Raw genomic sequence first — 14640 nt, forward strand, 5'->3', positions numbered from 1 at the left:
CATGTTTGTCCACTTGCTCTTTTCCGAGGACGACCTGAGCTTGCAAGTTCCGTCCTTCCATCTCAGCGCATTTCAGCGCAATCTCAGCATCGTGCTGTAGCTGCCCTGCAGTCAGCGCATGGCCGAGCCGAGCACCTAATCGATTGGATATCACCATAAATGGAGCACGCTATCTTGGCGCTAGCCAACCACGTTGCGCCGAATCGGCTTGGCAGCCTTCAGGTGGGTCGTCCTTTAATTTGCAACGGGAGAGGGTTGCAGAAAACGGGCAGAGACCCGACGAGTTGAAAAGTTACTTTTTGATCCGGGGAAAGACTAACTCTTTGGGATTGTAACTCTTCCATCTCTTGCAGGTCCGGGACCCACTTCCCAGTCCCATCTTGCCAACGGCTGTTTCTCACGGCAGCCACTCCTCGCGCTGCGAGGAAGACCCCCGGTCACTCGGAACCTTCCATTTGGTGCCTGGTGCCCGTGGCCAAGCATTGCAGCGCGCTTGTCCTGCACTGTCATCGCGCGTGGCCATTGTGTTTGTGCTGTGCTCGTTTCCGTTCTCTTTCTCTTGAGGTCAGTACTGTACCGGTTGATTTCTTCCAGATTGCCCGTTTCTGCCGTGGATGCCAGCCCAGCCTGGGAAACTCCATCGTTCGTTTCCCCTGGACACTCACCTCTGCTTCAGGTCAGTCAACAGTCAAGGTTGGACCCAGCATGTCGACACAAGGACAGTCCATGCCTCGTTCATGCACTTGGTTGGGACAGTTCGTACTTATCCGAACTCGTGGGAGCTGGACTGCCCGGACTGCGGCGGTCGACCCCTTCTTCATCAAACCTCAGCAAACTTGGGCTGAGGTGGGTGATGGTGTGGTCGGGCAAGTGAAGAGTCCGTTTACATCTCCACTGTTAGCGTCGAGGGTACCGGCCGCCGGCGAGTTGCAGATGCGGGTACTTGTCCGTTAGCGCGACCCCCAGATATCGCTGTGGAGCATGGACGACAGGGACGACAAGGACCATCCCAAGCCGGCTGCTGCTCTCCCTTGCTGTCCCTTGCTCGTGCAATCTTTTCGATGCAACCTGACCCTCATTTTGCTCATTCCCCCTCCATGAGGCCCCCGGGCGTCTCAACCCTTGCCGTGCTCCGCCTCAGTCCTTCCCCCCCTGTTCTGTTCCTTGCGCCTGTGCCTGTGGTGCCTGTGCCCCTGGCCCCGTTGGTTGTTTCTTCCCGCTTTTGCTGCTGCTGCCGCTGCTGCTATTGCTTGCTGCGGTTTCGTTCGCTCCGTTCTTGTCTCTCCGTCTTTCCGTCCCGCTTCTGTGCGTCCAGCCTCTCTCTTACTCGCTCGCCAATCCTTTCCTTTCTTTCCGCTCGTTCGCTCTCTTTCCTCTTTTTCTCTTTTTCTTGCTTTGCCATCGACAAGCTCGACCGGCGCCTTTGTCCACCACGACGACGTCGCTCCAGGTTCCCGCCGACGACAAGCCACCTGCGGCCCTTTGACACGACGAATCCCAAACGCCCCGAGTCGTCGTCGCCGTCGTTCGTTTTCTCGCGACTCAACTCTCCGCGACGAAAAACACCAGGCCTAGCCGCGACAACGTCCCGATGCCCGCCCTGTCATGACTCTTGGACGCGAGTTTAAGACGCCACGAAGGTGAAGCACGAATTTACGAAATAGAGAAATCTTTTTTTCGACGATTTTTCGTCGAGTCGCTCTTTTTATAGACGCAGTCGATCGCTTGTGCATTCCCGAGGGAATCTCGCATATTCCCCCGGAATTCCAGCTGTAAGTTGGGAACCGCGGAGGGAGGACTTGGACCACAAGTGTTTCGGGAATTTGTTTGGTTTTTAGATTTAGGCGGAGGACCGCCGATCGATCGTTTACGTGTCCCGCGCCGGATTTCAAGACCGCGTCATGCAATCATGCTTGCGGAGGAACAACTCCGTTTCGCGGCGATCCGTGAGGGGGAACTCCGAAGTGGTCCTGGGTTATGGAACCAAGTGAGATGTCTCGTCGGAACAGCTTGCTGACATGATGGCCCCATCCCCAGAAACACACTCGTTAAACACCCTTTGTCAAGTACGCTCCTTAGCATCACCCTGACAAGTGAGTGTTTACACGCCTCTCCGTGTCGCCCTGGGCGACGCTGACAACGCATCGCCGTGCTGTAGAGTCGAAATCACACACGCATATACACACCCCCGGACGAACAAACCCTCAAACACGACCTTTCTGGAGCGAATGAGAATCACGCCATAATAGACCGGTAGAATGAGGACAGCATCGGTATTGACGGCCGCTCTGGTGGCCGTTTCGTCGGCCATCGCGAGCCAGGAGGCCGCACGGCCCAAGCACTACTTCCCCCGCTACGTCAAGCGCCAGATCCCAGATGTCTCCCTCGCTCCGTCAGAAGGTGCCACGCCAACCCCGCCGGCCGTTGACACGACCAAGCGGCAGGATCTTCCCCTGGAACAGGACCCGAGCGAACCGACCGTGACCATCGTCACGACTAGCACCATTGTCGTGATCCCTACCGCGTCGGTCGAGGAGCCCCTGACGAGCGAGACCTCGCCTGATTCATCTTCTAGCGAGTCTCCGAATACCGAATCTTCGGACTCCCAAGCCCCCGGCACCGAATCCTCGGATGGTGGCGTTTCGACCGATGACACTGAGACGCCTCCGCCATCTACTACCGCTCCTGCTACCGACCCGGCATCCGAAACCCCGGGTGAGACCAGCAGCAATGTGGAGGAGTCTTCGATCGCGGAGGAGTCTTCGTCAATCGCAGAGGAGCCCTCGTCGTCCTCGTCGACGACCACGACCACCAGCGAGGAGGAGGAGTCTACCTCGACGACGAGCACCCCCACGTCTGCCCCGACCTCTGCCGAGGAGGAAACTTCGACTTCTAGCGAGGAGCAGACCGCCCCTACCATCGCCCCGACGAGCGCCGTCGAGGAGGAGGAGGAGCCTGCCCCAACCTCTGCGGAGGAGGAGGAGACTAGCCCGACTACCCCAACTACCCCGACTGTTGCTCCGACAAGCGAGGAGGAAGAGGAGCCTACCCCGACCGTTGCCCCGACCACTCCTGAGGAGCAGCCAACTGTCGCTCCGACCAGTGCTGAGGAGGAGGAGCCTGAGCCTACGCCTACCGTTGCCCCGACTACCCCGGTGGAAGAGGAGCCTGTGCCGACTAGCGCCGAGGAGGAGCAGCCTACAACTGCCCCAACAACCCCGGTGGAGGAGGAGCCCGCCCCGACTAGCACCGAGGAGGAGCAGCCTACGGTTGACCCGACAACTCCGGTGGAGGAGGAACCCGCTCCCACGACTCCTGTCCCGGAGGAGCCCGTGACTTCGGCGGAGCCCACGACTCCGGAATCCACCGGTGTTGAAATCGCCCCGACTGGCATCGTCACCTCGGAGGAGGTTACCCCTACGACCGACGTCGAGCCCCTCCCTACTCCTGAGACCAGCATCACTGATGGAATTACTGGACCGGGTACGACCGGCGAACCGGTCACCGAGGAGCCCCCTACCACCGTTGAGCCTCCTACTTCGGACGTTACCGATGTCCCTACGTCGGATGTCACTGATATTCCGCCCACGAGCGATGCTACCGACGTGCCTGTGACCGATGAGCCCCCGACGTCGACTGAGCCTCCGACCACTGACGAGCCTGAGCCTACGGGCGGTACCGAGCCGACAAGCGGCGAGGAGGAGCCTACCTCTGTCCCCGAGACCACTCTGCCCACCGGCGCCACGACTGACGGCCCTGTGCTGCCGACCCCGCCGATCTCGGCCAATACCACGTTCCCCTTCACCAACACGACGGCCACTCCCACCACTTCTCAGGCGCCCCAGACCACCACGAGCGTCAGCCCTTCGGATGTGGCCACCAGTATCAGCGCTACCGGCTTCTTCACTGCCAGTAGCTCGGAATGGCTGCCCACGACCATCATCCTGGCTCCAACTTCTTCCAAGGCCACCGGCACTACCGCTGTTTCCCAGACTGGCATCCCCAGCACGCTTCCTCAAGCCATCCAGCCAAGTGACGGAAACAACGAGATTCCCGAGGGCACCAGGCTCATCCAGATTGGTTTCAAGGAGGGCTACGAGTGGCCTTTCGTGGCCTCGAACGAGCAGGCGGCCGCCCAGATCTTCAAGTTCCTGCCCCGGGCTCTTGCCGATGCCGCCGGCTTCGACGTCAGCCTGGCCGATGTGAAGCTGTTGGTTCCGCTCGACACGCAGGTTTCCTTGGGCTACATCACGACTACCGCTCAGGTCACCTACCCCATCAGCATGGTTGATGCCCTGGCCATTGATATCAAGTCTCGCAACTCGAAACTGTACCAGCACCCGGATCCGTTGGTCTTCAATCTGACGCAGCAGATTAACAATGCTATTCCCATCGAGATCGGTGGCACGGCTCCCGGTGCCAACCTTCCGGGTGCCCCGGGCAGCGACGGTGACTCCTCGTCTTCCGACAACACCCCGAACAGCGACCCCTTCGGCAACAACTCCAACAACTCCAGCGGCGGCTCCAGCAGCTCGGGCACCACGGCGGGCATTGTCAGCGGTGCCGTCGCCGTCGCCGCCGCCTATGGCGTGGTCATGTTCGTCGTCGCTCGCAGGTACAAGCGCAAGAAGCAGGCGCACCGCCGGGCCAGCTCCATCAGCAACCCGTCCGACATGAGCGAGACGGGCCGCGGCAGCCCCGCCCTCATGGGCGGTGCCCTCCTGAGCCGCGACTTCACGAGCAGCCCCTACGGTGCCGTCCAGCGGGAGAGCCACGGCAGCGGACGCAGCATGGGCAATTCGGGCCGCACCCAGTTCATCTCGGCCCCGGTTGCCGCTGAGAACTCGCTTGGCTGGAACTGAACAACAAGGCCATGATCAGGTCACGTTCGGGGGTTAGGGGGGCGACGGGCCCAGCTTGCTTGATTCGTTGAGTTGGCCCTTCCGCCTGCCGCCGCTTCGGTCCGCTCCGCTGTTCGGGGTCTGTCGCGCCCTGCTGAGCCAAAAACAAATGCCGCGCCGTCATCATTCTTCTTTCTCTCCCCTCCCTACCACCCACCGCCGAGGCCACACGGTGCGTGTGTGCAGGTCAGTCATCATCTCCGCCGCCTGTTCCGAGATGACGCACGGTCAGGGCACGACGAAAGTTTCAATTTTTCTACTTCGATACCCCCAACTCGGCGAGCGGGCGCGTTTCTCTCGCGGCGGTTTGGTCCCAAGCAAGCAAGCAAGCAAGCCCCACAGGGTGGCACTACCCTCCGGCGCCAAACCCCTTAAGCCACAACGCCCCGCCCCCTGTAACGTGACCGCTCTCCGAGACGTTGCTGTTTGGTTTTTTATGGTTTTGGTTATGTTACGGACAATTTTTCTTTGGTTGCCGGACCGCTTATTGCTCACCATCATCCTCGTTTTTGGTCTCATGGGTCAATTGGTTATAGACAAAGAATCAGATGAATGGATGAGCGAATGGCGGGACGGTGGACGAAGGAAGAGAAAAAAACCGACGCTTCGGATCGGGAGAAAACAAGGAGAGGGAGGAAAAGATGTGTTGGTGGTGAAAGTTCCAGCCATGGCCATGTTCTCTTGTTTCCATGTTTTTGCTTTTGGTTTCGCTGCGCATACATACCTACCCACCTGCTTGTCTGTCTAACCTGCCGAGTACCTGTATCATCCCTCTCGCTATTATATTTTTCCTTTTTATACCTTCTTAGCTTGGGTGGCTATTATACCTCTTTATACATACAACCTGGGCTTGTTTATACTTCTTACCTTATTCGAATTTACTATTTTACTTTTTTCTTCTTTTACTATTTAGGTGCCTTGGTTAGTAGTGGTGAGAGGTGTGGGAGAGGGGGGAGATAGGGTGAGGTGAACAATGTAGTGTGTTGTGCGTGTGTGTGTGTCTATAGACGTGTGTGAATCGTTGCTGTGTTTGCAGCGCGTGTCTGTGCATGGATGGATGTACTACAATGTGTGTATCTGGATGATGGTGTTCTGTTCTCCCTGAGGGTTGGATAGTTCAATGGCGGGGTTGTTCTAGCACAGATGTGCCTTACTGAGTGTAGGGCAAGTTGTTGGCGACCACCTGAACCTGGACTTGGTCTGGTGCTGGTTGATAATGATTGACGAAGAGAGAACGAGCCCTTGGGGTGCAGATTACCTCCCTACCTCCCCACAGCCTCAACCAACCAAGATGTCTTGATCCCTGTTCCATCAAACGAACTCTTGGGTGTTTAATGTCTTAATAATACATTTTCTTTGTTTTGGACTTGTGTCCATGGCATTTACAATGACTTAGGCTACAAGAGTCAAGGTGATGATAACCGTTTGTTCAACTCTAGGATAAACGGAGATTGTTACCAATGTCTTGATGCCTATGGTCGTTGTCCTGTTCCCATAAGTTGTGCCATCCCTCCTATCCTTTCTATTACCTACCTACCTACCTATTTTTGGCTGGCCCGAGAAACAGGATCCATCGTTCTGTGTCACGAGCTTTTAGGTGGTGGTGGCGAGTGAGGCTGACATGTACGTGCTCTGTAAGCAAGGGAGAGTCGCCTCAGTTGGCGGTGCGGGGTTTATCCGCTCCTTGGTGTTTGCGGTGACACAAAGATCGCATATGTCAAGGGGGGGTTGGTTGAGCTTGGGACGGACGCGGGATGGATGTGTGACTGTGGCTGTCAGCTCTGAAGTGGGAAAGATGATGGCGATCGTCTGGGTTGATCAATTGTGCCAGACTTACTCGTACGCGTAGTATCTCAACCTTATCGGATCAGATGAATATCAGATGACTTGACAAGGCGAAGAACTACCAAAGGAAAACTACCTGACCTTAGGTATTGTTGATGTTTCTTTTCCAAGATTGGTTACCAAGGAAACTGGTGACTTGATTCTCCTTCTCTTACTCCCTGCCTACTTGCAGTCAGTAAGCCATCTATCTGTCCATCTACGGATGTGATACTAACATCATTCATGATTTTGGTCCAGAAGCCTCATAAACAAGATGGCCCAGACGGGGACGGCATCACTCTTCAGGGGTGAGGGACAGTTCCAACTTACCACCACCACCTCCTCCTACTCTTCCACCTTAAGATCTTCATCAGATTCTCAACCCGAAGATCAGGAGAAGGAGAAAGAGAGGGAGGACAAGAACAGCCCTCACGAAACCGACAATGACGAGGAAGAAGACCAGCAACTCATCACTACCAACTCCTCCAACGCCGCTGCAGAAAGCTACCTCCTCCACACCCGCCGCCATCATCGTATCTTCCGCCTACCCTACACCCCCGCCGAAGAAGCCGCCACGCTCCGCCTCCTCGACCGACACCTCGTCCTTTTCCTTGCATTGTTGTACATGCTTAGTTTTCTCGACCGTTCCAGTTCGTTTCTTCCCCCTTGTTTCACTCTCTTACTTACACCCATCCACCATGCTCATGACCTCATTACTAACCCCTCCCCAAAGACATAGGCAACGCCCGCCTCACCACCCTCAACTCCGACCTCCTCCCGGGCTCCCCTCCCCCTCCTGTTCCCCCTGATCAAGCAGGGGATTGGTACTACCAGCTCGCCCTCACCTCCTTCTACGTAACTTACATCCTGTTCGAACCGCTCGCGCTGCTCTGGCGGGTCCTGCCGGCGCACCTGTACGTGTCGGCGCTGGTAATGGTCTGGGGCACGACGGCGTGCCTGCAGGCTGTCAGCGTCGACTATCCGATGCTGGTGGCGCTGAGGGCGGCTCTCGGGGTCGGGGAGGCTGGGTTTAGCGGGGTGCCGGTGTATTTGGCGGGGTTTTATAAGAGGGAGGAGGTGGCGTGGAGGGTGGGGGTTTTTGTTTCTGGTGAGTCTTTTTGTTTGTCTCCTTTTTCTTTGGGTTCTGCTCCCGTATTACCTGCTTACCTATGGTTGGGGTTGGGATTGGGTGGTGGTGGTCGGCCTCATGATGATGATGATGATGATGATGATGCTAACAATGAGTGTATCAAGCCGCCCCGCTAGCCACGAGCTTCGCCTCCTCCCTGGCCTGGGTCATCCTCAAGCTGGGTGAGAAGCTCCCCATCGCCGGCTGGCGGCTGCTCTTCCTCGTCGAGGGCTTCCCGTCCGTCATCGCCGCCCTTGTCGCCTGGCATCGCATCCCCGACTCCCCCGACACGGCTCACTTCTTGACTCCCCGCCAGAGGCACGTCGCTCGGTTGCGGTTAGAGGAAGCGGGGGAGGAGGAGAGTTCTTCTGGGACTGGTGAGGATGATGAGGATGATGATAATGGACCACAACCACGTACCACGAGGAGGGGAGGAGGAGCAAGACGAGGAGAGAAAAGGGGAAGAAGAAAAGGAAGAAGAAGAAGAAGAAGAAGTGAGAGAGGAGGAAGGACACTACGAGACTCCCTCGCCGTCCTCGCCGACCCGGCCGCGTGGTTGACTGCGGGGATGCTGTTCCTGGCAAACGTGGCGTATGCTTCCCTCCCCGTCTTCTTGCCGTCCATTGTGCGGGACATGGGCTTCGAGGCGCTCGAGGCGCAGGCGCTTTCTGCGCCGCCGTATTTGGTGGCCTTTGTGGTGATGTTGGGGACGGCGTGTAAGTGCTCTGTCCTGCTTGTCTTTTCCTCAACCCTTTTCTTTTCTTTCTTTCGTCCATCCTTCTTCGCCATCCCATTCTCAGATATAATATCCCACTAACAAACAAAACCTTTAATCAACCTGCTAACAATAACCCTCCTGAACCAAAACCACAGACGCCTCCGACAAACTCCGCACCCGCTCACCTTTTCTCATCTCCCGTTCGTCCCCCCCTCCCCCTTCCATCCTCCTCCATATCCCCGACTTCCCTCTAGAGAATAAAACCCACTAACCTCCTTTCCCCCTTGCAACAGACGCCCTCCTCTCAACCCTCTCCTTCCTCCTCCTCACCCTCCCTTCCACCACCCTCTCCACCACCCCGCACTACCTCCTCCTCTACCCGGCCACCTCCGGCTTCTTCTCCGTGATCCTGCTCATCCTGACCTGGTCCGTCAACAACCAACCCTCGGCCACCAAACGCGGCGCGGCGTTCGCCCTGCTGCAGATGCTGGGCCAGTGCGGCCCGCTCGTCGGCACGCGGCTGTTCCCTGCGTCGGACGCGCCGTTTTACGTCAAAGGGATGGCGGCTTGCGCGGGCGCCATGGCGGGCGTGGCCGGGTTGGCGGCCGGGTTGAGGTGGTGGTTGGGGAGGGTGAACCGGCGGTTGGACGAGGAGGGAGTAGGAGAAAAGGAAGAGGAGGAGGAGGAGGAAGAGGCGTTGGTGGGTAGTGGGAAGAAGAGGAGGAGGGAAAGGGGGTTTCGGTATATGTTGTGACTGCTTTTGCAACACAGTGGGCAGGGCTTGTTATATACCTAGTTTTTGCCTGGTAATGTAATCTTCATGTTGGTTGGCTGGTCTTTGATATGGAGTTACTCTTCTGAAAACACTGGACAACCCCACTTCATACACAAGCCCAACCCGTCAGTCAGACTCTAGACTCTAGGTAAGATGCAGTTTATTGCCGTCTGGGAATCCTCTTGGTTTCAGGACCCAGGAAATCTGGACTGGACTGGACCTCTGCTGACTGACTGACTCATTTCACTTTCCTAGAACGACACAACGGGGGAGGATGTGGTAGGTGGACATCATACAGAGGGTCCCCTGAATCCAACCCAGAACTCCATATATATATAACCTTCAGGACTAGTACTGCTGCCACCACCAGGAAGTAGTCGACAATATTTACAACTTAAATCCCACCACAAACACAACACTTGCAACCATTCAAGCAACTCCCCCTCCTCACTTCCTCCTCTTTCCCCCACCCCCACCGGCATCCTCACTCTTCCTCTTCGCGCCCACCCTTTCAAAGTAAGCCTTCTTCTCCCTCTTCTCCTTCCTCTCCAACCTCTCCTCAATCTCCTTCACCTTCTTCAAATACTCCTGCCTCTTCTCCTCCTTCTTCGCTTTCCGCTTGGCCGCCTGCTCCTTCCGGATTGTCGTGAGCTTCTGCATGAGATCGCGCTTCTTGCGCTCCTCGCCGCCGAGCACCACGGCGCGCTTCTGCATGTACGTCTCCTTCTTCTGGGGTTTGGTCTGGACGATCTGGGATTTGTACGGCAGCGCCGCGGCGAGCTGCTTGGGCACCCTCAACGGGTTAAAATGCCGCTCGGGCCGCTCAATCTTGCGGTATTGCGAGTTGGGGTTGAGCGGGGTCGGGATGTTTTGGTCGCGGCGGATCTCGCCGGTCAGGCGCATCGCCTGCCAGCCGATGAGGTTGGTGGCCGGGTTGTAGAAACGGTGAGGCTTGATGGGGTACCAGGCGCGGAGGAAGACGATGTCGCTGAGCAGGATCTTGTCTTCAAAGGTGGCGCGGAAGTGGCCGTCGGGCTTGGACAGGGCGCGCTTGATCTGGCCGCGGATGCCCGAGACGGTCTTGATGGCCGCGCCCTCGAACTTGGCGATCTCGAGGGCTGAGTTAAACATGTCTTTGATGAAGGCGGTGTTTTTGAAGATTTTGTAAGGCGTACCCGTCTGCGGGAGGTCAGCATACATGCTTCCCTTGTTCGTAAGATAGAGTAAGAGGGAAACGAACCAGCTTCAACTTCTTGACAATCTCCGTCGACTCGTCCACGCTCAACACCGTGCCCGTCGCGGCGATGCGGAAGCCCGGATTCGAAGCCGAGAAGTTCTGGAAACACACGAAGCCCGTGTTTGGAGCGATGAGCGGGCCCCAGAAGGTGCCGAAGCAGTGCATATGCTCGGGGGTGTACTTGAGCATCCTGTTCCGCGTCCGCGAGTCCGAGATGGAGTAGATGGGGAGGGTTTGGAACCGGCGCCAGCCGAGCGAGAAGATCAGGGGGTCGCCCGACTTGACTAGAGTCGTAAGTCAGCAATTTTTTGTCAGAAAAAAGGGGCTGGAAAAAGACTTACGAATCTTCTTGTGCCACCGGTGCCGCTTGATACGGACCTGGACAAACCCAAACCTATCCTCGGTTGGCGTCAAACCACCCACAATGATGGGCATCCGAGCCTGGAACCGCTGGCAAAACTCTGCCGGAACGCCCTCGATGACCATCTTTGCGTACTTGCCCGCCCGGTACCCTTCGACGGCGGTCCGCTGCGCCTCGTCCAGCTCCTCAAACTCGGCCTTGTTGATCTCGAGCTGTTTCTGGAGCATGGCCTTTTGCGCCTCGTACCACTCGTCCTCGCCAAACTCCTGGTCGCCTGCCTCCCGCCGCGCTATCGCCTTGTCGTTGCGGAAACCTTCGCGATCTTCTTCCTCGAAGCGGAGCTTGAGCTCTTCTTTCCGGCGGGCATTCTTTTCCCGTTCGGCTTCCAAGCTTTCCGCGGGCTTCTCATCGCCGTCCTCCTCCCCATTCTTTGCCGGGCCGTGGCTCTCGCCGGTTTCGAGATCCTCGAACGCGCCGTCCCCTTCGTCATCGTCGTCCCCGAACGGATCGTCGTCGTCGTCCTCGCCTTCCCCGCCGCCCTCCTTCTCATCGAGCAAGTTTGCCGTGGCGAATCTCTTCCTGAGAGCCTCAACGGCGCCCTCGCTCGACCACTTCGCCGCCAGCTCGTCGTAGTCGAACCGGGTTATTAACCTATCCTCGGCGAGGTCCTCCTCGTCCCTGCCCGTCTTCCGGAAGAAGGTCTCATCGTCCTGCTCAATGTCCTCTTCTTCCTCCTCCTCTTCCTCTCCCCTCCATTTCTTAATGACCTGTTGCGGCGTCATGGATTCGTCGTACAGGTACCTGGCGAGGTCGATGGCGCGGTACGGCCGCCTCTTGCCGTGGAGCGCCTTGGCCCGCTCGATCATGTTGTCCTTCCACCGAAGAGCGCCCTCCTCGTCCGAGTCAAACTCTTCCTCTTCATCCTCGTCGTCCAGGTCGGCACCGCCGTCATCCAGGTCCTCCTCGCCAGAGATGGAGCCTAGGTCGGAATCACTGTCGGCGAAGGCGATATCCTCATGCTGTTCTTCGTCGTCATCCTTCTGGAAGAGCTTGCCCAATTTCCGCTCATCAAACTCTGCCTCGGATCCGGATCCCTGTTCCTCGTCGTCGTCGTCGTTGTCGTTGTCGTCCCCCTCCTCGCCGCTGACGAAGCCTTCGTCTTCTGGAACCTCATTTTCGGCATCCGACCCGTCCCTCTCGGCGAAGCGCGGCTTTCTCCGTTCTTTCCTTCCGGTGTCTTCGTCTTCGGGAACTTGGGCGATTTGCTCGCCGTTGGCAAACAGCTTGACGCCCTTGTCGGTCTGACCAAGCAGGCGGCGTCCGTCCTGGAGATCGACAATGAGCTGCTCGCCCTCTCCGCGCTCGACATCGGCGTCCTTGTCGAAAGCGAAGCCCTTCTCGCGGGTGATGACGATGTGGTCGCCCGTGATCTTCATGCCGCTGCGGTCGGCCATGGGAGCCCACATCTTCTTGTCCTTCTCGTCGAGCCTGCGACGGCCCGTCTTGCCCGTGATCTTGGCCATGGCCTGCTCCATGGCCGGGGTGGGGCAAGGGTCGGGCAGGACCTCCATGCTGGAGATGGTGAAATCGCCGACGCCGGCGATGTGGACGCGCTGGCCCTGGGCGGCGAAGTTGGTGCCGCGCAGGTAGCCCGAGAGCTCGATGGTGCGATCGCACATGTTGTCCTCCTCGATCTTGGTCGGGTGGGTGATGTCGCGGTAGTTATCGATGACGGTGTAGGGATGGGAGTTGCGCCAGATGAGGGGACGGGGGTTCTTCATGACGGAGAGGAAGCGGGAGAGGTTGTGGATCTCGCGGTCGGGGTAGCGGCCGTTGAGGACGCCCGAGAGGTAGAAGAGATGGGCGCCCTGGTACAATTCGGTCCATAGACGGTGCTTCAACCTCTTCTTTGCGTCCTTGAGAGCCTGGGGCTTGCGGAACAGGTCGAGGTGGGTGAGAATGCCGAAGACGTTGCCGGGCATGCCCGTGTTGGCGAGGATGTTGAGGAACTCCATGGTCTCCATCTCGAAACCGTAGTTGCCGTCGATCATGAGCAAGACAATGTCGGCGACCTTGGCCATGTCGACCATGGCCTCGAGCTCGTTGGGGCATTCGATAAAGGTCAATCGCTGCTTCTTGGAGGTGACGACGGTGATGGGGCCGACGGGTTCGGAGAGGGTTTCCTTGGTGTAGCGGCGGATTAGGGATTTACTGGAGGGCGGCAGGTCAGTGGCGGCATGTCAGGCGTCAATGGCTCTTGAGTCAACGTACAGAAGTGTTGTCTTACCCACGCCCGGGGGGCCGACGATGACGACGAGACGCGGGGGTGGTTCATCAGGAAGACGGTCGACGAGGGGGACGTGGAGACGCTTCTCTTTGATCTGGGAGGGGTCAGCATGGCAGTCAGGTGTGGAAGCGTCTCAGATGGGACCGCGTACATCATGCGAACGGGCAGCCTGGCGAGCGAGCTTCCCTGGGTTGGAGACGGTGAAGGCTTTTGGGTTCTGGCCTGTTGTCGCGTTAGTTGGAGAAGAGCACATGGAGGGCGATTGAACCGACCTGGAGTGCTCTGCTTTTTCTTGTCTTTGGACTTTTTGGAAGGCCGATGGGCCTTGTGTTGTTGCTCCTCGGCCATGGCGGGTGGCGGCTATGGCATTGGGTTGGGGGATGGAGTGTTGGTGTTGTTCCAAAAGTGAGTTCAGGCGACGAAAATGCTACCAACCTCCAAAGTGTCTGAGTCTTGACGTGCAGCGTAGCGCAGTCCCGTGTCAAGCAGCAACTGCTCCAGAAATTTTTGGACGATCTGGAATCGATAAGCGATAAGGATGCTTATCGGAGGGTGATAAGGCTGGGTGGGGTCTAGGCCCAGCGCCGGGTCCGCTGGACCAGAAGACGGCGGGGCTTCGGGACATCGACTTGCCGCATTCGGCTTTTCCGGTTTCTCTGGTACAGTACATCCAGGCCCAGAGCAGAACATCTTCTCTCATCCTATTGACTCTCAGAGTTTCTACTGAGTTATTTTGCTATTGGAGACTCCAGAGGTGTGTTTGAACCTCTCTATCAGCTATCCGGGACAGTGTGTACCTAGTTGGCGCATATCCCACTTCGTTGCTTCATGGCCCAGGGACGCTCTCGCTCAAAATGTCTGCTACCTATTCCATCAGGCATTCTGGACCTAGGTAGTTCACCGGCTCCTCCTCAGGTACATACCTAGCGGCACTACGGTGCGTTGGCTGCCTCCTACCGCACCGCCCCGCGTTACAGCTGCAGTGGGACAGGGTAGTCTCCGGCCGTCCCGTCGTCATCTGAAGGAAGACCATGACGCCTCCAAGGCCTCAGAGCACCTCAGCCGCCGAGGTCGGATAACCGCGGGTGATGCGAGTTGCTGCCCCTGGAATACCTTTCCGCATTCGACTTGACTCGCCGATCACATTGTCTTAGGTACTCAGCCTGAATCGACCATGGTCGGGACCAAGGGAGCTGAATAGGTTCCAGGTTGCGGGGCATGACGTATGTCTGTACTGTCTCACATGGAGGAGGCCCCTCCTTTTCCCGCGGGGTCCTAGACGAGAGTCCCACGCCGCGTCACGCAAGCCGCCCTTGGGCCTCCAACTTGCTCAAACAAGCAGCTGTCGCATGTCGTTGGTGTGAGGGAACATGATGCGCTAGTTATTTAGTTGGTAGTGCTCCATCAG

General features: G+C 57.6%; 4 protein-coding genes across 4 annotated transcripts; 3 read left to right on the plus strand and 1 right to left on the minus strand.

Moving 5' to 3' along the window:
* Window positions 1-159: 159 nt before the first annotated feature.
* On the plus strand, window positions 160-2232 carry VTJ04DRAFT_4429 (uncharacterized protein; the record flags this gene model as incomplete). The annotated part of the gene is made up of 5 exons (XM_069362436.1): window positions 160-222; window positions 1410-1585; window positions 1647-1772; window positions 2038-2093; window positions 2159-2232. 5 exons carry the CDS (start codon window positions 160-162, stop codon window positions 2230-2232), a joined length of 495 nt encoding a protein of 164 aa, XP_069219383.1.
* Window positions 2233-2258: 26 nt separating this feature from the next.
* On the plus strand, window positions 2259-4862 carry VTJ04DRAFT_4430 (uncharacterized protein; the record flags this gene model as incomplete). Its single annotated transcript, XM_069362438.1, has 1 exon — window positions 2259-4862. One exon carries the CDS (start codon window positions 2259-2261, stop codon window positions 4860-4862), a length of 2604 nt encoding a protein of 867 aa, XP_069219384.1.
* Window positions 4863-6999: 2137 nt separating this feature from the next.
* On the plus strand, window positions 7000-9326 carry VTJ04DRAFT_4431 (uncharacterized protein; the record flags this gene model as incomplete). The annotated part of the gene is made up of 4 exons (XM_069362439.1): window positions 7000-7375; window positions 7459-7833; window positions 7980-8570; window positions 8866-9326. The coding sequence occupies 4 exons, from the start codon at window positions 7000-7002 to the stop codon at window positions 9324-9326; spliced, it is 1803 nt and encodes a 600-aa protein (XP_069219385.1).
* A 468-nt stretch (window positions 9327-9794) lies between these two features.
* VTJ04DRAFT_4432 (uncharacterized protein) lies at window positions 9795-13580 on the minus strand (the record flags this gene model as incomplete). Its single annotated transcript, XM_069362440.1, has 6 exons — window positions 9795-10526; window positions 10588-10868; window positions 10926-13156; window positions 13217-13326; window positions 13384-13454; window positions 13505-13580. The coding sequence occupies 6 exons, from the start codon at window positions 13578-13580 to the stop codon at window positions 9795-9797; spliced, it is 3501 nt and encodes a 1166-aa protein (XP_069219386.1).
* Between the last annotated feature and the right edge of the window lie 1060 nt (window positions 13581-14640).

Source organism: Mycothermus thermophilus (assembly GCF_041956435.1).
Source record: "Mycothermus thermophilus strain CBS 625.91 unplaced genomic scaffold VTJ04scaffold_3, whole genome shotgun sequence".
NCBI lineage: Eukaryota > Fungi > Ascomycota > Sordariomycetes > Sordariales > Chaetomiaceae > Mycothermus > Mycothermus thermophilus.